Source organism: Psammomys obesus, unplaced genomic scaffold (assembly GCF_907164565.1).
Source record: "Psammomys obesus unplaced genomic scaffold, mPsaObe1.curated_primary_1811, whole genome shotgun sequence".
Lineage (NCBI taxonomy): Eukaryota > Metazoa > Chordata > Mammalia > Rodentia > Muridae > Psammomys > Psammomys obesus.
Genome location: NW_026591918.1, coordinates 10612061 through 10627316, shown reverse-complemented (window position 1 = coordinate 10627316; position 15256 = coordinate 10612061). Strand labels below are relative to the sequence as shown.

General features: G+C 41.2%; 1 protein-coding gene across 1 annotated transcript in view; it reads left to right on the top strand.

Annotated features, from left to right (window-relative positions):
* Positions 1–15256, top strand: part of Wdfy4 (WDFY family member 4) — a 206044-nt gene that overhangs the window by 37603 nt on the left and 153185 nt on the right. The window contains exon 12 of the mRNA XM_055612466.1: positions 94–187. Coding sequence (XP_055468441.1) covers positions 94–187 — 94 coding nt within the window. The remainder of the gene's footprint in view (positions 1–93; positions 188–15256) is intronic.

Genomic DNA, 15256 nt, shown 5'->3' with positions numbered 1-15256 from the left:
ATGGTCTGTTTTAGAAAGAAAGTTCTAGAACACTACACAAAAAGAGACCAAAAGAGCTCATGTCAACACGTGCCATTTTCCCGCTCTTCACAGGATGGATGAAGGTGACGTCCCGATCATGCATCCTGGGATCATATGCATCATGGTGAGACTGCTGCCTCGATTGTACCTGGACGCCCACCCACAGGTACCTCTTGATGGGCATGTGTACCTTGTCTCTGTTACCTGGCTGGTCTATGGAGTGCCCACTGCTGTGAGACTTTCTTTGTTCCTATGTACTGTGATTAGCAGAGCCACCCCTGGGCAGAACCTCTTGAAGGGTGATGTCAGGGTGTCTTGGACCCGTGATGAATCTGTGACCACTCTTCCAAGGGCATTCAAAGCAGTCCTTCCTGTGCGCTAGGTTATCTTCTAAAAGTGACAGGTGAAAAAAAACCCCACATAGTTGAAGGTAGTTGGTTCAGCTTTGCTTCATTCATGAGGACATCTGTTTTAGGAAGAAATGACAGCCAGTTAGTGCTCATGCCATCAGAACATAATAGTGACATGGTACAAATTTTGCAGGTCCTCTGAAACTTGAGAGAAATGGAGTGTGTGTGTGTGTGTGTGTGTGTGTGTGTGTGTGTGTGTGTGATCTTACTGGTAGCGATGACTGGTCTTACTAAGAAACAGTAGTGTCTGGTGTAGGAGTGAAAATAGCCCTTTTATGATCCATGTTTATATATTCCCTGGTGACATCACTTATTTCTGTTCTCCTGGAGAGCAATGACACAGAGATGCAGCATAATGGCATGATTATGTACTGGATAAATGGACTACAAGGTTATTAATAACTATGCCATCACAGTCCCTGGTTGTGGGATGACATTCCACCAGTGACAGACTGCATGTATCAGTGAGTCCTCAGCTTCCACTGCCTGGGGATGGGGAGTCGTCTTAGGTTGTAAGTTCACTTCATGATGTTCATACAGTAAAGGAGGCTTACAGTAAAGGGGTGAGTCCCTGCTTTTAAACATCACATAATAGTATTTCTCATGACTCTGTGAGACAAGAGAGATGAGGGCTATTCTCTTCATGGTACTGGCTGGAATGGAAATCCCCACAGTGGTTTCTCCATGAATGGATCCACTACTTTAGAGGGCTAACCCATGAAACAAGGGACCACTGAAGAGTCAGCTCAGCTTGGTTGGCTGTCTGTGTTCTTGTCTCAAGCTGTCATTTTGGTCTGAGTTTCTGCCAGAAGGACATCTGCATCTGGCCTCTACCTGTGTCTCTATGAGGGTTCTTAGCAGCTCAGCAGCTCAGGGCTCCTAAAGGCACACAAGGAGAAACTTCTAGAAATTCTTCTGGAAATTCAGGTCTGGACAAGCCAACATTGTAATGTAGTAATGTAATCCACAGAATTTCATCAGTCCAAGTAAGTCACTCACAGGTCCTGCTTAGCCACAGTGAAGAAGGAAACAGAAACCCCTTTATCGATGTGAGTGCTGTCGTGTGTGCACAGGAAAGGTGCTCTGGCAGGTTCGGAGACCAGCTTCCTTCAGTATTTAATTGACAGGGTAAAGCATAATGCATTATGGGTAAAGGCATTAAATCAAATGCCTTGTAGCCAATGAATTACCTGAGGTCTGGATCTTTCCTTCTTTACCTTAATGCCTAACACATGCCTTTCTTAAGCATACTGGAAACTCACACATTGGATACTCCATGCCATGAATGCAATGTTAGCCATCTTCCCACAAGTTCTTCAAAGTTCCTTGCTCCATTTTACAAGTGCTTGAGGCTCAGGAGAGTTGCATGGCTTCTTAAGGTCATCTGGTTGGTGAGGGAGAAGATCTGAAAGTCACCACAGACTCAACCTTACTACATGCTCAATGATTAGGTTGCTGATCCTTGTAGCTCCTACAGAGTGCAGAAATACACACTGGCATGGCGCGCCCTTCAGCTGTTTAATACAGAAAATTTTATGAGAATGGTCTTGCCAGTGGTCTGGCTGCCTTGGCAATCAACCCAATGGCAGTGTTCTGCAGAATCCCACTGCAGTGATGGACAGGGAAAGGACAGAGCCTATGGACAGAGAGCTGTCCTGCTGCTCTTCAACCCCTTGATGTGGCTGAACCTGGCATTCACATGTTTTGCTCACTCTGTGATATCAACCCCTCAAATTAAGTATGCAAACAAGAAATCCATTTGGCACGATCCTTTTCTTCTATTCAGGTCAGTAAGTAACTGAGGAAAAGTCCTGATTCATCTTCACTGTTTCTCAAATATGCAAATGAACATAGTGATGCATTTTCTCGGATATTTTCTGCAGATGCCAATTCAGCAGCTATTAAAAGTTGGGTAATTACAGTAATTAATTTCTGAAAGCTGGGAAGTGTGGAGGGAAAAATCCTCACACTAACAGATAGAATAGTAAATCAAAGGAGAAATGAAACACACAAGAAACCGCTGAAAGCAAGCTGATTCTACGCTTCTGCATGCCTCGCTGTTAGGGAGAGGAGTGGGGCATCTCAGTAGATGGCAGTGTTAGGAAGGGCTGGAGAGCTGCTCTGCTCAGCAGCGGAGGGCCTGCAGGATCCTAACGTCCACTCATCCACTCAGCTCTTCGTCTTACTCTGACCCTTCCTCCCACTGGCTGAAAAATGGGTGGCACCAAAGGCTCCTGCTTAACAGACTTATGGGTGTTCCGTTCTGGTTTATTTCTGATCACAATCAGATTAAATTTGTTCTATGTGCAGCCCTCAAAAATGCCAGTACTGCAGGTGACTCGTGGAAATGGATATCCAAGCTCTTTCTTTGCCTCATAGCATTTTTGCCCATACTAAAAATTGGGAGGTAGGAATTTAGTTGGGCAAATGGCAAAAGAAAAAAAAAATGGATTTCAACTGGGTTTTTTTGAATTGGGAAGATGCTTTTCTTTCCTATCATTCTCAGCAGCTGCAAGGTTCTGATACTGCTAGGCCGTTGTGGGCTGCAGCTCTGAGCAGCTCAAGTGCGTCTTCATTTCCTCCAGGGCTGTGGCCTTCAGTCAGTTGTTGGCAGAGTGATATTTACTAGGGCACAGGAGAGCTTTTGTTCTGAGAGTGGGAGGTCAGAGGCAACCGGACAGAGTTGTCTGTTGGAGCAACAACTGGGGTGGATTTGCTTCTAAAAGTAACTGGAATCTCCTAGCTTTTAGCTCTTGTTATTCAGAGATGAATGGAACCAGAACTCATGCTCTGGGTTTGAGGTTAGAGAGGCAGAGGTCACAGGAGCTAGTAGGACAGCACTGAGCTGGCTATAGGAGAGTTTATCTACAGGCGTAGCAAAAAGTATGAGCACTGGTTTTAGGGCTTAAAGAAAAGGCATGCCCAGTCTCATCAGGAGAGTGGGGAGGGGCCCAGACACTGAGACGTACAAAGGAAGATGCCTATTTTTTGTTCAGCTGAGCTAAATCATATGAGTAGGCCTGGGAAGGTCAGCCATGGTGTCAAGAGCCTTGCATGCCAAGCTAAGAGATTTGAACCACTGTTGGTTACCAAACATTGTGACCATAAATCCTTCTAAATTTAATGACCACATACTCTACAAGAGTTATGCAGACAGTAGATCACGGTCAGATCTCTTGTGCCATCCAATAATCACAGACTATGGGGAAAGTTAGGTAACAACTTTGACCTCTTACTCAACAATATCATTATTCTTATGATAGTTATGAAGATGAATGAGTGCCAAGGCTGTTGCCATCTGAGCAGAAAAAACTTTAATCCAATAGAGGAACCATTCCAACTTAGCACTAAGACATATTTATGTTTTTGCATTGAGAGAATTTATTTTTTAATAATCATTATTATTTTTATTTTTTATAATTTATTCACTTTATATCCCGATTATAGCCCCCCCTTGTTTCCTCCCAGACCCACCCTCCATCCCTTTATCCCCTTATTCCCCTCCTCTAGACCACAGAAAGGGGGAGCCCTCCTCTTCTACCATTTGACTCTAGCCCATCAAGTCTCATCAGGACTGCCTGGATCCTCTTCCTCTGTGGACTGGCAAGGCATCCCCACCAGGCGGACATGATCAAAGAGCAGGTAACAGAGTACATGCCTGAGAAGATCCCTGCTCCCCTTTCTAAGGAACTCACATGAAGACTGAGTTGACTGTAGGCTACAGCTGAGCAGGGGGTCTAGGTCCTTGCTCAGGACCTAGACCATGCATCGTCCTTGGCTGGTGCATCAGTCTTTGCCCCCTGGGCCCACATTTGTTGGCTTTGTTGGTCTCCTCATGGAGCTTCTGTCTTCTCTGAGTCCTTCTATTCCCTCACTCTTTCTGAGATTGCCTGCACTATGCCCAGAGTTAGGCTGTGAGTGTCAGCATTGGCTTCAATCCGCTGCTGGGTGGAGTCTTTCATAGGACATATGTGTTAGGCTCCTGTCCTGTTACCTCTCTTTAACCTGTTCTATTTGTCTTTCTAAATGAGAATTAAGCATCCTCCCTAGGGTCTTCCTTGATATTTAGCCTCTTTAAGTACGTGGATTTTAGTATGTTTATCCTGTATTATATGTCTAATATCCACTTATAAGTGAGTATATACCATGTGTATTTTTCTGGTTCTGGGCTACCTCACTCAGGATGATCTTTTCTAGTTCCATTCATTTGCCTACAAATTCCAAGATTTCCTTGGTTTTAATAGGTGAGTACTATTCCATTGTGTAAATGTATCACACTTTCGTTATCTACTGTTCAGTTGAGGGACATGTAGGTTGTTTCCAGGTTCTGGCTATTACAAATAAACCTTCTATGAACATAGTTGAGCAAATGTCCTTCTTGTATAGTAGAGCATCTTTTGGGTATATGCCCAGGAGTGGTATAGCTGGGTCTTAGGGTAGCGCTATTCCCGGGTTTCTGAGAAAGTGCCAGATTGATTTCCAAAGTGGTTGTACAAGTTTGCACTCCCACCAGCAATGGAGGAGAGTTCTCCTTTCTCCACAACTGAGCCATGTGCTGCATGTGCTGTCACGTGAGTTTTTGATCTTAGACATTCCGGTGGTTGTAAGATGGAATCTCAGAGTGATTTTGATGTTCATTTCCCTGATGACAAAGAACACTGAGCATTTCTTTAACTATTTCTCGACCATTTGATATACCTCTGTTGAAAATTCTCTGTTTAGCTGTTTCCCATTTTTTAATTGGATTACTTGATTTGTTGCTGTTTAACTTCTTGAGTTCTTAAATATTCTGGATATGAGCCCTCTGTCACATGTAAGGTTGGTGAAGATCTTTTTCCAGTCTATAGGCTGTAGTTTTGTTCTGTTGACAGTGTCCTTTGCTTTACAGAAACTTTTCAGTTTCATGAGGTCCCACTTTTATTGTTGATCTAAGGGTCTGAGTTGTTGGTGTCTGTTCAGGAAGTTGTTTCCTATGCCAATGAGTTCAAGGCTCTTCCCCACTTTTTATTCTAACAGATTTAGTGTGTCTGGTTTTATGTTGAGATCTTTGATCCACTTGGTCTTTAGCTTAGTCCAGGGTGATAAATGTAGATCTATTTCCATTTTTATACATATGGACATCCAGTTAGACCAGCACCATTTGTTGAAGATGCTATGGCTTTGGCTTTCTTGTCAAAAATAGATGTATGGTTTTGGCTTCTTTGTCAAAAATAAGTGTTCATAGGTGTAGAGGTTTATTTATGGGTCTTCAAATTGCTTCCACTGATACACCATTCTGTTTCTATGCCAGGACATGCAGTCTTTATTACTGTTGTTCTACAATACAGCTTGAGATCAGGGATGGTGATGCCTCCAGATCTGTTATTGTACAGGATTGTTTTAGCTATTTTGAGTTTTTTGTTTGTCTGTTTTTCCACATGAATTTGAGAATTGTTCTTTCAAGGTCTGAAAGAATTGTGTTGGTATTTTGATGGGAATTTTGTTGAATCTGTAGATTGCTTTTGGTAAGATGGCCACTTATACTATGTTAATCCTGCCAAGCCATGAGCATGGGAGATCTTCCCATCTTCTGATATCTTCATAAGTTTCTTTCTTCAGAGACTTGAAGGTTTTTTGTATAAAGTCTTTCATTTGCTTGGTTAGAGTTACACCAAGATAGTTTATGTTTTTTGTGGCTGTTGCAAAGGGTATTATTTCCTAATTTCTTTCTCAGACTGTTTGTCTTTTTTATACAGGAGGGCTACTGTTTTTTTGTTGGTTTTTTTTTTTAGTTAATTTTGTATCCAGCCTCTTTTATGAAGGTGTTTATCAGCTGTAGGAGTTCCTTGGTAAAAATTTTTTGCAGTCACTATTATATCATCTGCGAATAGTGATACATTGATTTCTTCCTTTCCAATTTATATTCCCTTGATCTCTTTTAGTTGTGTTATTGCTCTAGCTAGAACTTCAAGTACTATGTTGAAGAGATATGGAGAGAGTGGGCAGCCTTGCCTTTTCCCTGATTTCAGTGGAACTGATTTAAATTTCTCTCCATTTAGTTTGATGTTGGCTATAGGCTTGCTGTATATTGCCTTTCCTCTGTTTAGGCATATGCCTTGTATCCCTGATCTTGCCAAAACTTTAAATATGAATGGGTGCTGGATTTTGTCAAATGCTTTTTTGGCATCTACGGAGATGATCATGTGTTTTTTTTTCTTTCAGTTTGTTTATATGGTGGATTGCATTGATGGAGTTCATATATTGAACCACCCTGCATGCCTGGGATGAAGCCTACTTGGTCATGGTGGATTATATGTTTGATGTGTTCTTGGATTCAGTTTCCAAGTATTTATTGATTATTTTTGCATCACTGTTCATAAGAGAAATTGGTCTGTTATTCTCTTTCTTTGTTGGGTCCTTGTGTGGTTTAAGCATCAAGGTGACTGTGGCCTCAGAAAATGGGTTTGGCAATGTTCCTTCTGTTTCTATTTCGTGGAATAGTTTGAGGAGTATTGGTATTAGCTCTTCTTTGAAGGTCTGGTAGAATTCTGCCCTGAAACCATCTGGCTCTAGGCTTTTTGTTTTTTGGAAGACTTTTGCTGACAGCTTCTATTTCCTTAGGGAATATAGGACTATTTAATTTACTTACCTGGTATTGATTCAACTTTGATAAGTGGAATTGACCAAGAAAATTGTCCATCTCATTTAGATTTTCAACTTTTATGGCCTATAGACTTTTGAAGTAAGACCTAATGATTCTTTGGGTTTCCTCACTGTTTGTTGTTATGTCCCTCTTTTCATTTCTGATTTCGTTGATTTGCATAGTGTCTCTCTGCCTTGTAGTCAGTTTGGCTAAGGGTTTGTCTATCTTGTTGATTTTCTCAAAGAACCAACTCTTGGTTTTGTTGATTTTTTGAATTATTTTCTTTATTTACAATTTATTGTTTTCAGTCCTGAGTTTGATTATTTCCAGCCAGCTACTCCTCTTGGGTATGAATACTTATTCTTCTTTTTTTTTCTGCCCTCTTCCCCCCAGGGCTTTCAGGTGAGCCATAAAGTTGCTTGTATGAAATGTTTCAAATTTCTTCTTGAATGCACTTAGTGCTATGAACTTTCCTCTTAGCACTGCTTTCATTGTGTCCTATAAATTTGCGATGTTGTGCCTTCATTTTAATTGATTTGGAGGAAGTCTTTAATTCTTTTTTTTTTTTAATTTCTTCCCTGACCCAGTTGTTATTGAGTAGAGAGTTGTTCAGTTTCCATGTATGTGTAGGCCTTTTGCTCTTTCTGTTGTTGTTGAGTTTCAGCTTTAGTCTATGATGGCCTGATAGGATACAAGGGATTATTTCAATCTTCCTGTGTCTATTGAGGCTTGCTTTGTGACCAACTATATGGTCGCAATTTTGGAGAAGTTTCTGTGAGGAAAGGTGTACTTTGTGTTTGGGTGAAAAATTCTGTAGATGTCTGTTAGGTCTATTTGATTCATGACATCTGTTAGTGTCATTATTTCTCAGTTCAATTTTTGTTTCGTTGACCTATCCTTTGGTGAGAGTAGAGTCTTGAAGTCTTCCACTATTAATGTGTGGGGATTAATGTGTTGTTTCAGTTTTATTAATGTTTATTTTACAAATGTGGTTGCCCTTGTATTTGGGGCATAGATGTTCAGAACTGAGATGTCTTTTTGGTGGAATTTTCCTTAATGATTATCAAGTGTCCTTCCTCATCTCTTTTGATTAGTTTTGGTTTAAAGTGTATTTTATTAGACATTAGAATGGTTACTCCAGCTTGCTTCTTGAGTCCATTTGCTTGGAAAATCTTTTTCCAGCCCTTTACTTTCAAGTAATGCCTATATTTGTGACTGGAGTGTATTTCTTTTACGCCATTGAGAGTATTTAAATGAAATATAATCATCAGGTTTTAAGTGAGTCATTTGGTGAAGGGATAGAAATCCTTGCTTTCTAGGTTCGTGTTTCTAAATGTGAACCCCTATTAGGCATAGAAAGCTAAGCTTTGGTTTTATATCATAAATTTAATACTGACCTAAAGGTTTTTAAATAACTCTTCACTCTAACAAATTTTGATATATGCATTTTATCTTTAATATGTAATATATGTAATGTATCTTTATAGTCTACAAACCTTCATACAGCATACATTAACTTTTCAGCTTTGTCCTCACCTTTCCTTTATGGAAAGTTAATTACATTAGGAATTTTACTTCACCATTCAAGGTCCTTCCTTATGCAAAAGCATTTAACCTCCTTAACTGATACTTAGAACTGTTGGCATCATTGCTACTTGATGGCTCTTTTGTCTCTTAGTTTTCCTTAAAATCTTAGGAAACTTAAAAAAATAATATCATAGTCTAATAAAAACCCAAGAAGCTGTTGCAGATACACAGGAAAGGAACATTGACGGTCCTGTAGACATTTTTGTTTTTTTCTCTACCAAAAATAATTGAATTAACTGATTGGTTAAATATTTGAAAGTGTTATAACATAACAAGCACTCAGCCATTGCTTTTGCTATAAAAGTGTTAAGGCTTCACGTGGGCCCACAAGGGAACTTGAAACAGGATGAAGTGTGGTACCTCTGTCTTTATTTTGTGCCTCTTTTACTTCAAGTCAAACACGTGCCCGACTCAGAATAGACATGCCACTCGCTCAAGGAGTGACTGCCTGAGTTTATTTCTTCTTTCCTGAAAGCCAAAGACACAGAAATGATTGTTTCAAAGCTGCAGTCACTTTGGACTCCAGGAACCACAGAGATCCCCAGGACAGGCCACCATCCGTGTGAGGCAGTTCTTAAGAATGAGACTGTCTCCTCCTGGAGCGGAGCCAGCTTCTCTGCCCAAGAAATAAGGACTCCTTTGGACCACCCTAAAGCGCTGTAAACAGTGATCAAGAAGACCTCATTTTTCACCAAGACTTTGCCCAATTCTTTCTCCATTTAACTATAAAGACCAGGTCAGTTCCCTGAATATGGGCACCTCATCATTGAAGCCCTTTTTCTGTTTCTCTCAAAGTATCACATTGAACAAATCTCTATGTCCAACCATAATCTGCCTCTTTAGTTGACATATTGTGACCCGTGGCTGAGCCTGACCTGCCATCCAAGTTGACACCTTTGCCCTAAACTTCCTGTTAAACCAAGAACTACAAGAAATTTGGGTTAATTTAACAACTTCAGTTTATAGGAACACTCATAAGTTTTTTGTTTTATGTGAACAAGGTGTAAAGACCCCAAGGACAAGGCTATACATAATGACCATACATTAAAAAACAGGCCACTGCCCCTTAAAGACATTAAAGCTTTAGAGGCATCACTTGTCATTTTTAATAAACAACTGATCTGATTATTTCTCCCATAGGATTAAGCAACCCTTAATTCTAAACCTTCACTTCCAAAGGCATGACTCTTAAAAGACCCAAGGAAAAAATTGCGTCTCTCTCTTTTTTTTAAGAAAAATTGAATTGATTTATTATTTGCATACATTAGCTAGTATTCATATTCTTTACATACATTACCTATACACATCAAAGGGAATCTTTTCATTATAATATTTTATTTTAATTTTTATTAATTACAGTTTATTCCCTTTGTATCCCACCTGTAGCTCCCTCTGTCTTCCCCTCCCAACCCCACCCTCCCTCTTTTCCACCCTTGCCGCTCTCCCAGTGTACTGATAGGGGAGGTCCTTCTTCCCTTCCATCTGATCCTAGTCTATCAGGTCTCATCAGGACTTGCTTCATTATCTTCCTCTGTGGCTTGGTAAGGCTGCACCCCTTGAGAAGGAGGTGATTAAAGAGCAAGCCAATTAGTTTATGTCAGAGACAGCCCCTGTTCCCATTACTAGGAAACCCACTTGGGCTGCCATGGGCTACATTTGTGCAGGGGTTCTAGATTATCTCCATGCATGGTCCTTGGTTGGAGTATCAGTCTCAGAAAACACCGTTGTGTCCAGATTATTTTTGATTCTGTTGCTCTCCTTGTGGAGTTCCTGTCCTCTCCAGGTCTTTCTATATCTCCCTTCTTTGATAAGATTCGCTGCATTCTGCCCAAAGTTTGGCTTTGAGTCTCAGCATCTGCTTTGATACTCTGCAGGGTAGAGTCTTTCAGAGGTGCTCTGTGGTAGACTCCTGTCCTGTTCCCTGTTTTCCCCCTCTTCTGATGTCCATCCTCTTTGCCTTTCTGAGTGAGGACTGAGTATCTTATCCAGAGTCCTGCTTCTTAATTAGCTTCTTTAGGTGTACAGATTTTAGTATGTTTATCCTATATTATATGTCTAATATTCACATATGAGTGAGTATATACCCTGTGTGTCTTTCTGCTTCTGAGATAGCTCACTCAGGATGATCTTTTCCAGTTCCCACCATTTACCTGCAAATTTCATGATTTCCTTGTTTTTAATTGCTGAGTAGTATTCCATTGTGCAAATACACCACAATTTCTGTATCCATTCCTCAACTGAGGGACATCTGGGTTGTTTCCAGGTTCTGGCTATTACAAATAAAGCTGCTACAAACATGGTTGAGCAAATGTTCTTGTATACTTGAGCATAGTTTGGATATATGCCTAGGAGTGGTATAGCTGGATCTTGAGGAATCACTATTCCTAATTGCCTGAGAAAGCACCAGATTGCTTTCCAAAGTGGCTGTACAAGTTTACATTCCCACCAGCAATGGAGGAGGGTTTTCCTTGCTTCACACCCTCTCCAGCATGTGTTGTCACTTGAATTTTTGATCTTAGCCATTCTGATGGGTGTAAGGTGAAATCTCAGGGTCTTTTTGATTTACATTTCCCTGTTGACAAAGGGCACTAAGCATTTCTTTAAGTGTTTCTCTGCCATTTGATATTCTTCTACAGAGAATTCTCTGTTTAACTCTGTACCCCATTTTTTAATTGGATTACTTGATTTTTTTTTTTCTGTTTAACTTCTTGAGTTCTTTATATATTCTGGATGTTATCCCTCTGTCAGATACTAGGTTGGTGAAGATCCTTTCCCAATCTGTAGGCTGTCGTTTTGTTCTGGCAACAGTGTTCTTTGCTTTACAGAACCTTTTCAGTTTCACAAGGTCCATTTATTGATTGTTGATCTCAGAGCCTGTGCTGTTAAGTGAAAATAAAGAGGTCAATGGAGGTCAACTTCCTCCTATGCAAAGTTAGGTTAAGGCCCCCTGTTTTAGTAGCTAGTCTGCAGAGGGAGGTACCCATTCAGGGGAAACTTTCAATTCAGCAATAAGTGTTGGAAAGCCTAAGGAGCGCTAAGTCAGCTCAGGGACACCACGGTCAGCTTCATCTCAGGGACCGAACAATCTCAGGCTGTCTTCTGTCTCCTGCTCTATCTTAGATGACATCATAACAATCTTTTCCTTTGATACTCATTTTGTTCTGTTTTGGGTGCTCTAAAGGAATGAGTTCAGGGAAAGTGATAACGCCCAAGGTCAGAGAGGAGGGTGAGATTGAGAAAAATGAGATTCCTTAGAATTTCTCATCGGTCTTCACAAAGCCTCTAAAATTTTCTTACTAGTTTTCCATTTCTTTCTTTGCTAAAACATCTCTCTTTTAAAATGTTTTCTAATTTCTTGAGATTAGCCATTTCATATTTTTTTGCTTCCAGAGGTTTTAAAATTACAATTAAATCTGGTTGCCCGTTTTTCATCTCTACCTAGGACTTCTAGTTCAGTGTGGACAAAACAAAGCAAAAACAATCTGAAATGTCAAATGTCTCCTGTTTTTTTCTCAAACACTCAAATTGTTGAACCACCACCGAACACGGAACTTGCTGGCATCACAGTAGTCTTTCTTTGAACATTTACTCCTTCCTTGAATTTCTGTTTCCAATTTTAGTATCTCTCTAAATTTTTCCTTTTTGGAAATTATGGTCTCTCTGCTATCAGGTGGGATGGGAGGAGCTCCCTTGGACTCTCCTCAAGGTCTTCTCCTACCACTCTCTGGATTTATTTTACACATTTAGGTGGACATGAAGGGGCCCAAGGTGGTGGGGTAGGATTTGTTGTCTTGGCTAGGCTGCCTTGTGTCTCGAGGAGTCCCCCAACACCCCCATTCCACTGGGCTGGAGGGAGCAAGTGTTCCTTATTCTCTAGTCTCTTCATGATCAGGCATTTCATGATGGATATTTCTATATTCTCTCCTTTCATATTTAGTCGATATGTGTACAGGCATTTTGCATGAATGCCTGGTGCCCATGGAGGCTGTTGGATTTCCCTTAACTAGAGTTACAGTTGTTAGCCACCGCATGAGTTCTAGGAATTGAACCTGGGTCCTCTGGAAGGAGGGCCAGTGGGCCTAATTGCTGAGCCATCCCTCTAGCCCTTTGGCACTCTGTATTTCTAAATTAAAGTTTTCCTTAGGCCGGAGAAGGAAGCAAGCAGAGTTAGATACTGGAAAAATGGAGGGGAAAGGGATAGACTGCTACCTAACAACAGTTCTGAGAGATGCTTTCACAAATAAAAGAATGCTCATCAGTCAGCTTAGAATAAACCACTGAGCTAACATCAAACAGAGAGAGAAGCCCAGGAACTGGGGACGTTCACTCACTCAGACAACATGGATGGTTGAACTAGAACCTGTGTTGGTGCCTGTTGCTGATCCAGATGGCTCCTTTTATGAAAATGGCTTGTCTTTGGGCCTCAACCAAGGGTCCCCTCAAAGAAGTAAGAAGTAGTTTATTCTGAACTAAATGTGACTATGGCTTGGGAACACAGAGTCAGTGTTTCTTGAATGACACGGTCCACTATGAATACAACCAGCACTGTAACCGTCAGAGCCCACATGCCGTTATCAACACTGTATCTGCCAGATATTTGGGTGAGGATGGTAGGTAGGTGGGTTACAGCAAAGAAAGGAAAACCCTGCATCAGTTTTAGAAGCTATTTGATGATACCTTTAGCTTTTGCGTTGGTGCAAGCTAATGGTCTGATAATTTAATACATTTCATAGGCGTTAGCTGATAGATGAAAGGAGTTAGGTCAGATACAAAGATGGTCAACAATTGACTTTTAAGGGATTCAAGGCAGCCCAACCCAATTTTGGCTCTGGATCTGTAACATTCCAACTCCACAGTCATGAATATTTTAATCGGTCAATGAGCCTTGTACATTGTTCAATACAGACATGGCTTTTTACCCCTGGGATCTTCAGACAGCAATTGGAAAAGTTAACATTGTTTCTGAGTGCTGGGTATATATTCCCAAAGTGAGGCCTGGGCCACTTGCTCTTGGCCAGGTTGCCCTTTTTGCAAGAGGCGTGGCCATGGGAAAGTATGGAGAGCAATGACCCGGCCAGATCCAGGCAATTTGGAAGACTGTGGTCTATCTGCAGTCTGAAGTGTGAGTTAAGACTGAGTTAAGTGTTGTGTGTCCCAGAGACCTGGTGGCTCTGAACAAGGCCATAGCTTTGGAGGCTTCCTGCATAGTCCAGTTGGACAGACAGGAGGGACATGAGCTGCATTTATTTGTGAACTCATTTGTGCCTAAGTTTGGAAATGGTGTCATTTTTCTGGAAGTTGCTATGAATTTCAAACAGTTGAACTAATCATATGGGTTTCAAATAACTAAAATATCGACAGTGCTAACAGCTCTGGACAGCATGACGTGAGGTTGGGTGACTGAAAAGAGCCACTTTCTCCAGCAAAGAACTTCGTAGAGATCTGTGTTTGTTACTGCATACTGCGGTTGATATTTTCTGTTTTCTGCCTTTTCCACTGAGCCCAACTTCAAATATTTCCATTATTTTCTGGTGAAAAATTTTAGGCTCTACTCAAAATCCAGGAGGCATCTTGGGGTGATCTATTAAGCAAAACAAATGCACCCAATTTTACATGGAGATGAATAGGAAGTCTCAGTGGGCCTGGCGCGATGGGGTAGGCATTAAAATCAGGCAGGATTCATGTGGCCCACATGGCAGCTGATCATTCTTCTAGTTTCTTCAGCGCTCTTACTATGCCACTTGCTGTTTTTTGCACCTCAAGTTCAGCTACTCAGATTAGGTCTAGGTCATGGAAATTGCAGACTCAATTTCTTGGGACCAGGAATCATGGGAAGGCATAAGGCAGGGAATAGAAGTAGTAAGGCCTCTAGCCACAGGAGGTAAACTTACCATGTAGAGTTTAACTAAGAGGGACACTAAAACAAAAGCAAACTCTCCCTAGCAAACCAGGCACTTCTGTTTGGTCATCTGTTTATGTCTCTTCTGATGGGCCAAGTTCTCCTCGATACAGTGAAGGCAGCATGCACAATGAACCATTGACTTCAGAAGACAGCCTGAAATGGCCCTTGTCCTGACACTCATTATCATGACCTAAGGAGACTGATGGAAGCATTTCTGTCCTCGGGCCTCACCTATAAAGTGGGTAATGGTTCCCATTGAGAAGAGCAGTGGAGAGGGAATCTGGGAGGCTGTAGCAATGTGCCCTCCATGTACAGGCTTGGTGTGCTCCTCACCCTGAACTTCTGCTCTCACAGCTGGCTCTCAGGAGCTGAGGTCATGGCACACACAATCCTGCCAATGTTAATCGGAAGGTAACACAGCTTAGTCAAACATCAGCCAGCTTATGGCTGGAAGAAGAGTGATGGCCAAGAGGAGAGTGGAAGGTTCCCTACCAACCAGAGTGATGAATCAGAATTCAGTAGGGTAGACATCAATTGCTGGGCCTTCACCTGTGACTCATAGGCTGCTTATAGCCATGTGATGCAAAGAAGCTAGAATGTGGACCATCACTTACTTCAAACATAAAACTACATTGAATTATTTTTTTGTAACTTAGTTATGTGGTTTGTGGACACAAACTTGTTACAAGGTAACTTTGTTTTGCAACATCATAG